Here is a 15,166-nt window from a genome sequence, read left to right as displayed (position 1 = left end):
ACAACCTAAATGTAACATCATTCAGCTACGCAGACAACATAACTATTCTCCTCCCCTTCGAAACCCAAGACCACACCTCAACAGGACACCTGGAAACAATACTGAACGAAGTAGAAAAATGGATGACAAACCACAAATTAAAACTAAACTCGGACAAAACTAAATTCTTAATGCTCGAAACGGACAAAAACCCATCCATAACAGACCTGGAAATTAAAGCAATCAAATACTCAATCCAATCCTCCCTCAAAATCCTGGGAGTGCTGATAGACAGATGCTGCACTATGCAGACTCAAATCAACAAAACTACCCAAAAGGCATTCTTCACAATGCGCAACCTAAGAAAAATAAGGAAATACTTTGACAAAGAACACTACAGGATCATAGTACAATCCCTGGTACTAGGTCTTGTGGACTACTGCAATATCCTATATCTACCATGCCCTACAAACATGATCAAAAAGCTACAGACCGTTCAGAACACAGCTCTCAGACTAATCTACTCCCTCGGAAAATATGACCACATCACCAACGCCTACCTAGACTCTCATTGGCTACCAATTAAAGCCAGAATTCAATTCAAACTGTACTGTCTAATCTTCAAAGTTTTCAACGGTACTGCACCTGCCTATCTAAACGATCGCCTAAAACGTAACCTTCCACCCAGAAGAAGAACACTGACACCATTCTCATACCCACCACTCAATGGCACTCATCGTAAAAAGCTCTATGATAACCTCATAGCAACGCATGCAGCAAAACTCGAACCCTCCATCACTAGATTGTTAACCTCAACATCTGACTTCAAAGCTTTCCGTAAAGAAATCAAAACGCTGCTCTTCAAAAAGTATTTACAATCTACCTAATCTCCCTCCCCTCTTCCACCAACCAGGTTTGATCACTCCCTGGCACCATACCATCAATCGACAAAAAATACATATATTTAAAAAAAAAAAAAAAAAAAAATCCTAATTCACCCTACCGAAACCGATTGCCTACCAACGTATGGAAACAGAATATTTGATATGTATAGTAATGTAACCTGATTTATCTTCCATTGTTATTATGTCTACACACTCTCTCTGTCATTAGTCTATACCATCAATCTGTATTCTCCAATGTCATGTACCCTCCTGGAAATGTCCAGCTCTCTTCTTATGTAATCCGCTTTGAACCGCAAGGCACAAGCGGAATAAAAATCACTAATGTAATGTAATGTAATGTACAATATTGGGGAGTGCTCAGGTACCCACAGAACTGGTTTCTATCTATACAGGCACTGCTTTCATAGTATGCAAATCTATTTCATGCATATTCATTTTGGATATCCTGAAAACCTGACTGACTTGTGTCCCTTGGAGTGGGCAACCTCGGTCCTTGAGGGCCGCAACCCTGTCAGATTTTCAGCACTTCCCCAATTAATATGCATGAAATCTAATTGCATGCACTGCTTCCATTGTATACATACAAGTCTGTACTTTCACTTAAGTCTTGTCTAAACTCTGAATGTACTCTTGTAACCCGTTCTGGGCTCCTTTGGGAGGATGGGCTAAATCAGTGTTCTTCAACTGCCGGTCCGCAGAAACTTCCTGCCGGTTCGCGCAGGCCCGGCAAGATTGACGAGTTGAAATTTCTTGCTGGTCCACGCAGGGCTGGCGAGATGATGGGGAGCCTCTGACAGTGGCTTTCTCCCCTCCCAGCAGCTCTCAGTACTTGCCAGCACAGCGATTCACTTCAGCAGCCTTGGGGCTTTTGCTGAGTCATGGCCTGCCTCTGATGATGCAACTTCCTCTTTTCTCAGAGGTGACCCGACCCAACAAAGGACCCAAGGCTGCCTTAGTGAATTGTTGCGCTGGCAAGTACCGAGAGCTGGTGGGAGGGGAGAAAGCCACTGTTGGAGGCTGGGAAGCTGCTGGACAAGGGAAAATAGAAGGACAGCTGCTACTGGACCTGGAGGGAAAGAGGAGAGATGCTGCTGGGAGGGGAGGAGGGAAAGGAGTCTGGGAAGCTGCTGGACAAGGGAAAATAAAGTGACAGTTACTACTGGACCTGGAGGGAAGAAGGAGAGATGCTGCTGGACAGGGGGAGGAGGGAAGGGAGAAGAAAAAAAGGAAAGAAACAGCTGACAAGAAGATTAGAGGAGGGGAAGAGATCAGGGTCGAATAGAGAGATCAGATGAGGGAAAGGGGAGAGACAGGAATGAGAAAGTAGAGAGATTGATGCTGGGAAGAGGATCAGCAGAGAAATAAGCAGAGGGACAAAGACGCTAGATCTGGTGTAGGAGAGATAAAAATGAAGAGAGCAGTGAAGCTAGAATGAATCATGTAAAAAGGAGAGAGTGAGCGCAGGCTGAATGGAAAGGGGAGAAGGGCATAGAAAAAAGACTAATACCATATGGAAGGGGGAAGAGGGCAGACAGTAGATGGAACGGGCAGATGCTGGATTGAAGAGACAGAGAGGGCAGATGCTGGAAGGAAGAGAGTGAAAAGAGGATGAAAGCAGAAAACAGAGACAACAAAAAGTAGAAAAAATAATTTTATTTCTATTTTGTGATTAGAATATATCAGATTTGAAATATATATTCTGCTAGAGCTGGTGTTAGACATAACTGGGGACTGACTGCAAAGCCCAGGCAGTGCTTCTTTAGCTCCAGCTGGCTTAGAGCTCTCTCTGACCAGGGGGCAGTTGTCCTAGTAAAGTTGCACTCCTCTAACACTATTCCTGTCATGTGTGACTGTGGTATTCTGTTAGCATGATATTTCTATGTAGCATTCTGTAATAATTTGGCTTATTCGGTTTTCTTGATAGTAGAGCGGATATATGTGAAGGGAGGGGAGACAGGGGTTTTGTTGATCCATGCTCTGTATTATTTGTATTTATAAAATTACAACTGCACAGAATATTGTTTCTTTTATACTTTAATAAAATACATTCAATATAAAATTATAACTGAAGCTTGTGCAGATGGGATCAGATGGTTTGCAGGGACTGAGCTCGCAGAGACAGGGCGGAAACGGGGTTTTTAAATTTCAGTCTTAGTAGTTTGCCGGTCCACAAAATAATTCTTTTATTTCTGCCGGTCCATAGGTGTAAAAAGGTTGAAGAACACTGGGCTAAATGAATGAATGAATGAATGAATAAATAAATAAATAAATAAACAAACTAGATCTTATGTATATGAATTGGGAAAATGCTGAAAACCTAACTGGGTTTAATCCCTTGATGACTGAGGTTGCCCATCCCTGGGTTAGAGACAAAGAATAAAGAAACCACCTCATGTTTCAAAGCCAAAACAATTATCCCCTGTATCTTACAACCTCAGATAATTCACAAGATCATCATAATACATCACCTATTTTTATTTATTTGGATTTTAGCTCCTCTGTTCGCCATAGTAACTTAACTTTTGTTACATTCAGTTTTGTTACCTGGAGACTTAGATATTTAAGACCCTCTTTTACAATGCCGATTACCGTGGCGGCCCGCAGTAATCATACTGAAGCCCATTGGGAATTAATGGGCTTCGGTACTGTTACCGCATGGCTTTCTAAAGGGGGGGGTAAGTTTTGTACCAGATGCAGACGGAAGGTTAAGTAACTTACACTTGGTCAGAAGACATATTAGTGCCATTTCAACCCTAGTAACCAGCTCAATGCTGTAACCATTACTAGCTATTCTTATAACTCTTCAACATCATCTGCAACAGTCCTTGGGACATCCCCAGCCAGTCAGGTTTTAAGGCTATCCATAATGAATATATATGGATATAGATTTGCATACCAAGGAGACAGTGCATGCATATACCCTGAAAGCCAAACTGACTATGTCCTTGGGACTACTACTATTATTTCTATAGTGCTACCAGACACACGCAGCGCTGTACAAAATCACAAAGATCAAGAAAACAGTCCCCGATTGAAAGAGCTTACAATCTAAACAGGCAAGACAAACAGGGGAACGGATCATCAGCTGGCTGGGTAGGAAGGCAGAGGAGAAGGGTTAAGGATTGAAAGCTACATCTGCTTTAAAACAAGGAAAGGGGCTTGATGGACAAACTCGGGAAATTTATTTTTGTACACCGCCTAGAAGGTTCGAGTGGGCAGTATAACAAATTTGAAATAAACTTGAAAACCTGATTTACTGTAATTTTATCATACCCCATTTCCAATGCTACTATAACCATGATTCAGAGTTCTCAACCCAGTCCTCATGGCACATCAAGGCAATCTGGTTTTCCAGGTATCCCCAATGGGGACTTGTAAACCACCTCTTTGTGGCTTTGGCATTTTAGAGCTGACATTCAAAGCAGTGGGCACTGGAGGATTCAGTAACTTGCCCAGGGTCACAAGCAGCAGCACCGGGATTTGATCTGGGTCAGACCAGAGATCCATCATGCCCAGCAGTCCGCTCACACGGTGGCCCATCAGGTCCAGGACCTGTATAGTAATCCTCTATATGTACCCTTCTATTCCCTTTTCCTTCAGGAAATCATCCAATCCCTTCTTGAAACCCAGTACACATCTCCCTCGTTATTCACGGGGGATAGAGGCAGAGCTGGACTGCGAATAGGGAAATACCGTGAATATCCGGCTCTGACCCAGCCCTGTCTCCCTCCCGCCTTCCCCCGGCATCACCTGGTGTTCTAGCAGGCTTTTGGGGCAGGAGCGATCTTCCTACGCTCCTGCCCCGTGCAGATCGCCAATAGGAAATGGCTGTCGTGAGTTCCCGTAGTCTCTCAAGACTACGGCGGGAGCTCACGGCAGCCATTTCCTATTGGCGATCTACATGGGGCAGGAGCGTAGGAAGATCGCTCCTGCCCCGAAAGCCTGCTAGACCACCAGGCAAAGCCGGGATACCGGGAGGCAAAAATATGGTGGGGGGGGTTTCCCCCTCCCATGCAGAAACCGCGAATGGGGAGGGGGAAGTGTAACTACTCTGTCGTATCACACCCTCTGGCTGAAGAACTTCCTAGCATTGGTTCTGAATCTGTCCCCTCTGGGTGCGCGCTCCTTGAATGCGAATCTATTTCATGCATATTCATTGTGTGCATCCAGAAAATCGGGCTGGATGAGTGAGAACACGTCTCCCCGCAGCCCGGCTCACCTCCCGGGCATAGCTGTCCCTCTGACACGCAAATGCCATGCTGCGATCGACTGTTTCCGCCCTTGGAAGCAACGTCACGCCCTCTGGCCAATGGCTTATGCGTTCGACAGGACGTCACTACCTCTTCCGGGGTACACTTGCAGCCCTGGGTCCTAAACACGACTGCCCAGATGGCAGCTGCTGAGCAAGGCGCGATGGTTGCCCTAGAAAAAGGGAAGCGCCGTAAGCTCGCCTAACCTTTCCTCGTCGGTTTACTCCCCGGTTTTCAGCTACGAGAGAAGGTGGCGCGTGTCCCCCGGAAGCGGAAGTGACGCACCGTCGCACGCGGTGAAAGGTTAGGCGAGCTAGCGCGCTTCCTTTTTTTTTTTTTTTGGGGGAGGCCGGCTGTCGCGCGTTTGCGGGTGAGTACGCGGTTGATGTAGTTTTCTTTTTGTAATCGGGTGCCATCCGGTACAGGAGGGCGTTGGGACCGGTAATTAGAGGAGGCTTTTCGTTGCACGGGACGAGCCCTGCAGAATGGGGGTAATATTTGAGGCTCAGGAGCGTTAGGAGACGGGATGGAAGCTCGGGGTTATGTGGGCCGCTCGGAGACGATGTTGCAGTTAACACGTTATTGTCCTAAAACTTTAAGGAGATGATATGATATGAAGAAAGCGCAGGACTGAAATTAAATTTATCTTTTTTTTCGTTTCCAGACATGGGTAAATTTATGAAACCAGGGAAGGTTGTCTTAGTCCTGGCTGGACGTTATTCTGGGCGCAAAGCTGTCATAGTAAAGGTACTGCTGACCATTTTTTAGCTGTTTTTAACAGTACAGGAATTATTTATATTTTTAAATATCTTTTGTCAGATTGCTTAGAACAGAAGTGGCAATAAAGAGGACACATCCAACCCCAAACCCTCCCTCCCCAAAACATAACAAATAGAAGTTAAAATGAATCTCTTAAACACTCGCAAGACAATTTGCTTGCTGAAATTAAAACAAAAAAACTTTATAGGACTCGAATATAAAGAGTTCACAGATCTTGAAATTGATTTCTTTTCTCTCCCAGTGTGTGTAAAATTTTCCTTTGTAACTACTCCGTTCCTAGGGGACTAGTGTCTTTCCGCTGTTTAGCATGACTACAATGAACAACTAAAAAGAAGGCAAATAAATTTGAGCTCGTTCTTTGAAAATGGCCCCACATATTCTTTTCCCAAAACAAAAATATCATGTTAAAGGACGTAAGTACCCCAGAAATATTGTGAATAGAGCTTTGAATTTTAGCCCAATAAACTCCAACACAGGGTCCCACTTGCTAATTTGTAAGAGAGTGAGGTATGATCTCATCAGGATACATTAATGAGATGGGAACAACTGGGGGATTGCACTACTAAAGTTTCTAAGGGAATGCCATAAAGACTTTGTCCGAATGCTCATTGATACCATAGCTGCTCATCTATGGGCATGCAGGAATTTCTTGTTTCAGCTGAAGTATCTCATTTTAGGATTTGTGTATGGCAGTAGGAGAAATTGCTTTGTGTTCAAGATGAAGAAATGAAATATGTATTTTTTAAAAATCATTGATGTTCAGAAAGGTTGAAGCCAGAATCCACAAAGCATCAAAAAACTCAACATAAACCGATTTAAAGCTTTTGGGTAAGATTAAGAATTTTAAATGATTTTTTTCCCTCAAAGTGCACTGTGTTTGGTTGTGTTAGAACATAGATGATGGCACCTCAGACAGACCCTACAGCCATGCTCTGGTGGCTGGCATTGATCGATACCCACGCAAAGTGACTTCAACAATGGGCAAGAAGAAGATTGCTAAGCGGTCCAAAATCAAGTCATTTGTGAAGGTTTTTAACTACAATCATTTGATGCCAACCAGGTAAGGCAGGTGGGAATTGTGTAATTAAAGATTTATTAGTCATTTCTAACATGAGTGAATATTCAACATGCTCCAAAGAGGGGTTTTGGGAGGATAAGTTTAACAGTATAGCTGCTTTGGAAGTGTCAGCAATAGTACTATTTATTGTTACTCAAATCCATGCATGCAGGATATAGTGTACCATAAACCTTCACAGATGAGTCATATTCACTGTAAAGTGTCTTTACTTCAACAAATCAGAAGATTTGATCTGAAGATAGACTGGGCTCTGTGTAAGCTTGCTGTGAATTTTTAAAAATGCACTTTGAAATTTTCTCTCTGCTGCTATCACGGGAAAGGAAATGTTTTATATGGCAATTTAGTAATTCTAGTACAATCCTACTCTTCCTAGACTAGTGGATTATTTTCCCTTATTCGCCAGAGCTTGTAAAAAGCCTCATTACAGAGTCTTGAATGCCCTCCAGGAATTCAGTTTCTTAATTGGAATTTGAAATTACAATTTTTTTTTTGCCTATACAAGCTTCGTTTTTGCAAGAAAACCACTCAGGTCTGATCAATGGTCCATCAAGCCCAGTAGCCCACACACAGTGGCCAATCCAGGTCCCTAGTACCTGGCCAAAACCTAAGGAGTAGCAATATAGCACAGTTACTTACCGTAACAGGTGTTATCCAGGGACAGCAGGCATCATATTCTCACGTATGGGTGACCTCCAAGCTAACAGAAATGGGATGGTGGGAGTGTTGGCCCTTAGGGAAATAAATTTTGCAATACAGATTGGCTGAAGTGCCCATCCCTTCTGGAGAAGGACTCCAGACAGTAGTGAGAAGTGAAGGTATGAACTGAGGACCAGGTGGCAGCTTTACATATTTCTTCAATGAGAGTAGATCTGAGGAAAGCAACAGAAGCTACCATAGCTCTAATTTTGTGGGCTATGACATGACTCTCCAGTGCCAGTCCAGTCTGAGCATAACAGAACGAGATTCAGGCAGCCGGCCAGTTAGAAATCGTTCGCTTAGAAACAGGATGACCCAACTTGTTTGGATCAAAAGAGATGAACAGTTGATGAGATGTTCGATGTGGCTTTGTCCGGTCAGTGTAATAGGCCAAAGCACATTTACAGTCTAAAGTGTGCAAAGCGATTTCTCCTGGATGAGAATGAGGTTTAGGAAAAAAATACTGGTAGAACAATTGACTGATTAAGATGAAATTCAGTGACAACTTTTGGAAGAAATAGTGGATGCCCTTCATTGTGTAGATAACATGAGGAAAGACCTAGTGAAGCTTGAGGAATGGTCTGAAATTTGGCAGCTAAGGTTTCATGCTAATAAATGCAAGATCATACATTTGTTCCCAAGGGAACAGTACAATATAGGGGTGAAGAATATTTGTGCACGAAAAAGGAACAGGACTTGTGTGTAATCATCTTAAGGTAGCCAAATAGGATGTAAAGGCGATGGCGAAAGCTAGAAGGATGCTAGGGTGCATAGGGAGAGGTATGGCCAGTAGGAAAAAGGAGGTATTGATGCTCCTGTATAAGTGGTGCAACCTCATTTAGAATATTGTGTACAATTCTGGAGACTGCATCTTTAAAAACAATTAGTTTGGTGATCTACATCATAAGGTGTTTGGGGACAGACTCAAAGGTCTCAATATGCATATTTTGGAGGAAAGACAGGAGAGGGGGAGATACAATAGAGATGTTTAAATACTTATGTGTCATAAATGCGCATGAGGTAAGTCTCATTTGAAAGGAAGCTCTTGAGTGAGGGCATAGAATGAAGTTAAGATGTGATAGGCTTAGGAGTAATCTAAAGAAATACTTTTATACATAGATGCGTGGAATAGTCTCCTGGTAAAGTTGGTGGAGACAGACTATCTGAATTCAAGATAGCATGGGACAGGTACATTGGCTCTCTTAGAGAGACGAAGAGATAATGGTTACTGTGGATGGGCAGACTGAATGGAACATTTGACCTTTATCTGCCATCATGTTTTTATGTTACTTGCTTATTCATTTATTTAATTTTCTGGATTGCAGCTGCGTTTCATGCATTAGTCTGAATAGTGTAAGAGTAGAGTAGATGCACAATCAAGGACTTTGCTTTGATCAATATGGCAGTATAGACTATTCTAGACATTGCTGTAAAGTAAGACAGGACTTATAAAAATTTCCTGAACTTGATTATATTTGTCCCCACCCCCCTTTTTTTTTCTCCATACAGTAGGGAAAAAAAGCTATAGTAAATCACATCCTTAGCTTGCTATCTGGGCTTTACATTACATTACATTACTGGCTTATATTCCGCCTGTACCTTTCAGTTCTAAGCGGATTACATCAGAACGATAACTGGACATTTCCAGGAAGAGAAATACAAATTACAATTAAGGCGTAAGGTCTAAAGCAATTTTGATGAGTGGGTTCTAAGAGGGGGAGAGAGGGGGAAAGGAAGGGATTAGGACATTTGGGTGAATTTCTTGAATAGTAGGGTCTTGATTTCTTTGCGGAAAGCCTTGAGGTCAGTTGATGCTGTCAGTAGGTTGGTGATGGAGGAGTCCAATTTAGCTGCATGTGTTGCAAGTAAGTTGTCATACATCTTTTTGCGTTTAGTTGATATGAGAGTGTTAATAATTGGAACAGACCAGTGTGTCATTGTCAAGATATTAGCTTACTGCTACAGAGGAGATTAAGTATGTGGGGCTGAATCTAAAGGAGTTTCAGGGCAAATAAACAGAAAGGAGATCCATCTGGGACTAACGTGACGAGCCAGGGCCATTGTCCTCCTACCGCATGGGCTGCTACAGCTCCTGGCCTGTTGGCACTTTTATATACTTCTTTTGCTGCAGTGGTAACAGAGAACGAGTGGCATGACAGGGCAGGATGTAAACTCAAGTAGCAGCATGAACCTCCACCCCACCGAGTGCAGGCTTGAGTGATTGCCCTGATTGATGTGACTTTGCAGTTTTTGAGATTTAGCCTGAATTCTGTACAAAGAGAGGCTTATCAGATTATACAGCATGTCTATAGTATAGTTTGTCTGTCTGTTCTCCCATCCCCAGCCCACTTAAATTTAAAACAAGTAAACCTAACTCCTCCAAACTCTGTGGGATGACAGCAGACTTTCGACAGGTGGTGAGTGGTTTGAGAAGACAGTAGTGGGGCAGAATTGGTCATGCTTATCACTATGAGCCAAAACTATTGAAACGAGGCATTTTATACTAGGTTTTTTTCTTTTTACAGCAATGTTTTGTGGTTTTCTTTTCCTTATTAGATACTCTGTTGATATTCCTCTGGACAAAGCCATTGTCAACAAGGATGTATTCAGAGACCCTGCTCTCAAACGCAAAGCTAGGCGTGAAGCCAAAGTGAAATTTGAGGAAAGGTGAGCACAGATTGTTTGTACACTCCTTAATCTATCTCAGTTTCTCTTTTACAAGCTTCTATTGCTGCTACTCACCCAGCCACTGAGTTGTAGCACTTATACACTCCAGCTTGACCTGACGCTAGACACTGTTTCTTTGACCTTACAAGAGCAGTAACCGAAGGGGAGGGCTTTAGACTTAGTTCACACTTTTTCAGTAATAGTTCACGGTGGGTTGTATTCAGGTACACTAGGTATTGTACCCATTCTTTCTCCGCAGCAAAAATGGCCATCTAGATTTCCAGTGGCAGTCTTGTGAGGCTTCAGCAGTCTCGTGAGGCTGCTGTTGAAAGTCTCAGCAGCCATTTTTGCTGCAAAGAAAGAATGGGCAGGAGTGAATGGGAATTGCTCCGCTAGACCACCAGGAAGTCAAGGTAGGTCTTAGAGGGGTTTTTACTCTTGCTTGGGAGGGAGGGAACGCATTCTAGCTGCAGGCTAGTGGGGATAGGGGCACAGATGTGGGTACAGGCTGAAGTCTGCTGGTTTTGTGGGGGGGGGGGAATGTTGGTGGCAGAGGGGGAAGACTCAAATATTAACAGAGACCCCATTTTTGGGGCCTTTTTTTTGGCCCCAAATCTTTTTATATTTGTATATACGGTTCTCCCTGTCCTAGAGGGTTTACAGTATAAATTTGTACCTGAGGTAATGAAGGGTTAAGTAACCTGCCCAAGATCACGAGCTGCAGTGAGATTTCATCCCCTGGTTTCCCTGTTATCTACCTACTGCTGTAACTATTAGGCTGCCTTTCTATCCAGACTCATTGCTTTGGGTAACGATGACCTCATGATTTACGTTTTCACGTCCTTCATTCCTTGTTTTGTGGGGAAATTTGAGTCTGGTGTCTTATATTGCTGATAGTAGGGACATGGGGTGTGGAAGATGTGTTCCATTGGCATTCTGGCAGGTGTTTTACGGCAAACCTATTATTCACAATTATGCAATGTAACATTTGAGGAAAATAGCCCAGGGATACCTCTCCTATGTGAATGAATGCAAAAGAAATTTGTCCATATAGTGATCGAGCTCTGAGATTGCAGCAAGAGCTTAGGATGTGAATGAAAGAACTTTTCATAATTCTAATTTGTTATCCTGCTCTTCTCAAAACCAAATCAGAGCAGTCACAATAACAATATTAAAATAGAAGACAAAAGGTAAAATAAAATAGAAATACTCTCTCAGGGAATGACTTGTGCTGGCCTGCTTAACTTATATGACAGTTGCCTATGCCAAAATTACAGGGGGCCTTTTAATTGTGTACTATGGGAGAATCACTTTGGCTAATGTGCTGACTTAATGTTTGTTTTTCAGATATAAGACTGGCAAGAATAAATGGTTCTTCCAGCAGCTGAGATTCTAAATCTGCAACAGAATCATTGTCCATAATAAAAAGTTATTACAACTCTAGTCTTTGGTTTATTCTTTTTTTTTTTTTTTTAATCATGTTTATTGAGGTCAACCAGAGTAACAAATGGCATACAATGAAAACAGATGCAAACAAAAGCGGCTGTGAACATCGCAAAATAATACAATCACCAGCAGAGAACACAGTAATGATATAAAGTCCACATTTTGCGCAGACAAAAACCAAAAAGAAAGAGGAGCCCACGACCCCCCACCTAGAGTTTATCAAAAAGAACAAATGCAATAGCCAATGAGAGTGTGGGGCTCCTCAGTCCATGAGAAAGGAAACGATGAGCGACAGATAGCTCCAGACCGCGCTCCCATAACTCACCAACCACAAGAACATCCCGGTTCCCCCATTTGACCCCAGAAATTTTTTCTATGTGTAGTGGCTCATTCTGTATTAGGAAAAAGTGGGTTGCTCTGACTATTATATTGTTATATATTGAAATTGTGTGAGTTGCTCTGCTTCTGTTGGGTCACTCTGATGGGATTTATTTATTTTAATCTTTATTTGCCCTTGAAAGATGGCTTAGGTGGATTTTTTGTTTATCTTGAATTATTACTACTACTATTAATCATTTCTCTAGTTCTACTAGGCATACGCAGCATTGTACACATAGGCAGGTACTATCTCTGTCCTTAGCGGGCTCTTGCCTTTTTTTTTTTTTGTACCTGGGGCAATGGTGTGTCAAGCAACTTGCCCAGGGTCACAAGGGGGCCACAGTTAAGTGCTAGGGATGGGGCTTGACGTACCGACTCAAGCAATCTGTTGCAGGCATATGGTGCATCAAGGGAGAAGGGATGTAGTCTGGTGTTAGTAGTGGAGGTGAAAGGCACAGATTTTGCCCGATGAATGGAGTTCCCAGGGAGGAGTATACGGAGAGATAAGGGAGGAGATATATTAAGCTACAGAGTGAATGCATCTGTAGATGAATAAGAGGAGTTTGAATTGTATGCGGAGGCAGAAAGAAAGCCAGTGATGAGGGGGTGACTGAGCATAGTGACTCTGGCAGAATATAAGTTGTGCAGCAGTATTTTGAACAGATTGAAGGGGACAGAGGTTAAATGGGAGACTAGTGAGAAGCAGGTTGCCGTAGTCTAGATGAGAGGTGATAAGGGTTTTGGTGGTGTGCTCAGAGAGGAAGGGTCAGATTTGGCAATATTATAAAGAAACGGCAGGTTATGGCAGTCTGGTGGATTTGTGCAGAGAGACATTAAAGTTGACACCAAGGTTGAGGGCTGACGAGACAGGGAAGATAACAGTGTTATCCACTGAGACAGAAAGTGTGGGGCGAGGAGAGAGGTTTGGATGGACGGATAAGTAGCTCAGTCTTAGCCATGTTCAGTTTCAAGTGGTGGCAGGACATCCAGGCAGCAACATCAAACAAGCAGGCTGAGAGCCAGGCTTGGATTCCTGCAGACACATCTGGGTTAGAGAGGTAAAATTGGGCCTTGATTATTTTCTTTGGATTTAGGAGACATTGGCTGAGACTTCCACCTATCCCTGCTGGTTGTCTCCACTGAAAGTGAGGAGCAAGATGGGAGCATATCTTGTTTGAGGTCTAATGCAATTCCTTTAGTGCCTGAAGTGCTAAAGCTGTTTTCCTATTTTGTGAGTGATGGAAAAGAAGCTTAATAAATTGAGCTCTTTATGGAACTCTTTATGCTACTTAATTAAATACAAAACAAGCAACCATCCCTGCCCAACATACAGTTGTGTTACCCCGTGTTGTTTATCCTGTCTTTTATTTTTCATCAGTCTGCTTCCCTTATCCCATCATCTCTCTCCTCGCTTAAAATCAGTCACTCTGTCCTGGAGTACCCCCTTGCCAGTCAGGTTTACAGGATATCCACAATGAGTATGCATGAAAGAAATGGGCACATAGTGGAGGCAGTACCTGCAAATCAAGTTTATGCATATTCATTGTGGATATTCTAAAAACCTGACTGGCAAGGGGGTTCTCCAGGACCAAATTGAGAAACACTGATATCTAACTAAATACATGCCCAAACTCCATAGAAGCATGATGGCAGATAAAGGCCATATGGCCCATCAGAAACCGTTATCTCTTCCTCTTTCTAAGAGATCCCACACTTTCTTAAACTAAACTAAACCTTAGGCTTATATACCGCATCTTCTCTATAACAGTGGAGCTCGCCACAGTTTACAAGAAATTAGAAAGGAGAACAGATACAATATGGTTTTAGAATAGTATGGAGAGGGGTGGAATTTACAACTTTGAAAATAGCAAGTTTTCAGATGTTTTTGAAATGATTGGAAAGAGCCCAGATTGTGTAGTTGAACAGGAAGATTATTCCAAAACTCAGTAATTTTAAAAAGTAGAGACTTCCCTAATATGCCAATGTAAATAACGCCTTTTGGCGTAGGAAAAGACAATTTGAATTTCTGAGTAGATCAGGTAATATCAGATCTTGCAGCGTTCCAAGACAAGGGAATTACAGGAGGGAAGATGCCATGTAAGATATTAAATGTTAAAATAAACCCTGGAAATTATTGGAAGCCAATGAGATTTTTGCAGGAGTGGAGAGATGTGATCAAATTTACTTTTTGCAAAGATCAGCCTAGCAGCAGTATTCTGGATCAGTTGAAGTTTTTGAAAGCTTTTCTTGGACAAGCTTAAATAGACCGAATTACAATAATCCAGCCTCAAAAGGATGATTGAACAAGGACAGCAAAGTGTTGATGATGGAAACTGGATCTCACTTTCCTCAACACATTTTTTTTACCAGAGAATTAAGATGGTCGTTAAATGAAAGTGTTGAATCTATAATGACACCCAAAACTTCACTTGAGAATTCAACCTGCAGTGAGGATCCTGAAGGCAACACAATGAACAAAGGTAGCTGCTCTTAATTTTGGGCTAAGCCAAAGTGGTTTTGGACTCGTTCAGTTTCATTTGTACAATAAGGGCCCAAGACTGAAGTTTCATTATACAATCTCTTATATTCCCAACAAGGTTAGTGAGGTTCGAGAACAAAGATGTCGTCTGCATATGTAAATAGTGTTTCGCAGGGGGATAAATTGAAAAGTTTCAAAGGACATGTAGGTGTTGAAAAGAATAGGTGATAAAGGTGATCCCTGTGGGACTCCGCATAAAGGCTTCAAAGAGGATGACGGTGCCATTCATATTAGCAGTCCAAATATGCCAGCGTCTCTGTGGACACCTACATTGAGGTGACAAGGCACCTACTATCTAGTTAAACTTTTTAATTGGTTTTTAATGGCACTTTCAATTAGCAATACCAATTTAAAAAGTAGGGGGCTCATAATCGAAATGGAAATATATCTAAAAACCGGCCTAAATCGGTACATAATCAGTGAGCAGGTTGTCCAAGTGCCAATAATC

General features: G+C 42.4%; 2 protein-coding genes across 3 annotated transcripts in view; one reads left to right on the top strand and one right to left on the bottom strand.

Annotated features, from left to right (window-relative positions):
* The window catches only part of LOC117347206 (alanyl-tRNA editing protein Aarsd1-B-like), a 70,760-nt gene that overhangs the window by 28,848 nt on the left and 26,746 nt on the right, over positions 1 to 15,166 (bottom strand). Inside the window, exon 1 of one of the 2 annotated variants that reach the window (XM_033917802.1) lies at positions 5,104 to 5,282. The exons of the other annotated variant lie outside the window; for it this stretch is intronic. Within the exon in view, the coding sequence (XP_033773693.1) occupies positions 5,104 to 5,142 (39 nt within the window). The 5' untranslated portion in view covers positions 5,143 to 5,282. Of the gene's footprint in view, positions 1 to 5,103; positions 5,283 to 15,166 lie in introns of those variants that run through there. 2 annotated transcript variants of the gene reach the window in all.
* Positions 5,427 to 11,798, top strand: RPL27 (ribosomal protein L27). Its single transcript, XM_033917805.1, has 5 exons — positions 5,427 to 5,504; positions 5,799 to 5,881; positions 6,805 to 6,974; positions 10,245 to 10,355; positions 11,703 to 11,798. The coding sequence occupies exons 2-5, from the start codon at positions 5,801 to 5,803 to the stop codon at positions 11,749 to 11,751; spliced, it is 411 nt and encodes a 136-aa protein (XP_033773696.1). The 5' UTR covers positions 5,427 to 5,504; positions 5,799 to 5,800; the 3' UTR covers positions 11,752 to 11,798.

The sequence above is a fragment of the Geotrypetes seraphini genome, chromosome 13 (assembly GCF_902459505.1).
Source record: "Geotrypetes seraphini chromosome 13, aGeoSer1.1, whole genome shotgun sequence".
NCBI lineage: Eukaryota > Metazoa > Chordata > Amphibia > Gymnophiona > Dermophiidae > Geotrypetes > Geotrypetes seraphini.
The sequence above is the reverse complement of the archived record's forward strand: the minus strand, read 5'-3'. Positions and strand labels throughout refer to the sequence as shown.

Bases quoted from the DNA above. Each gene is read 5' to 3' on its own strand.
- RPL27 (XM_033917805.1), top strand. From the start codon at position 5,801: ATGGGTAAATTTATGAAACCAGGGAAGGTTGTCTTAGTCCTGGCTGGA. The intron at 5,882-6,804 runs GTACTGCTGACC...TGGTTGTGTTAG, and splicing joins GCAAAGCTGTCATAGTAAAG to AACATAGATGATGGCACCTC. The intron at 6,975-10,244 runs GTAAGGCAGGTG...TTTCCTTATTAG, and splicing joins AATCATTTGATGCCAACCAG to ATACTCTGTTGATATTCCTC.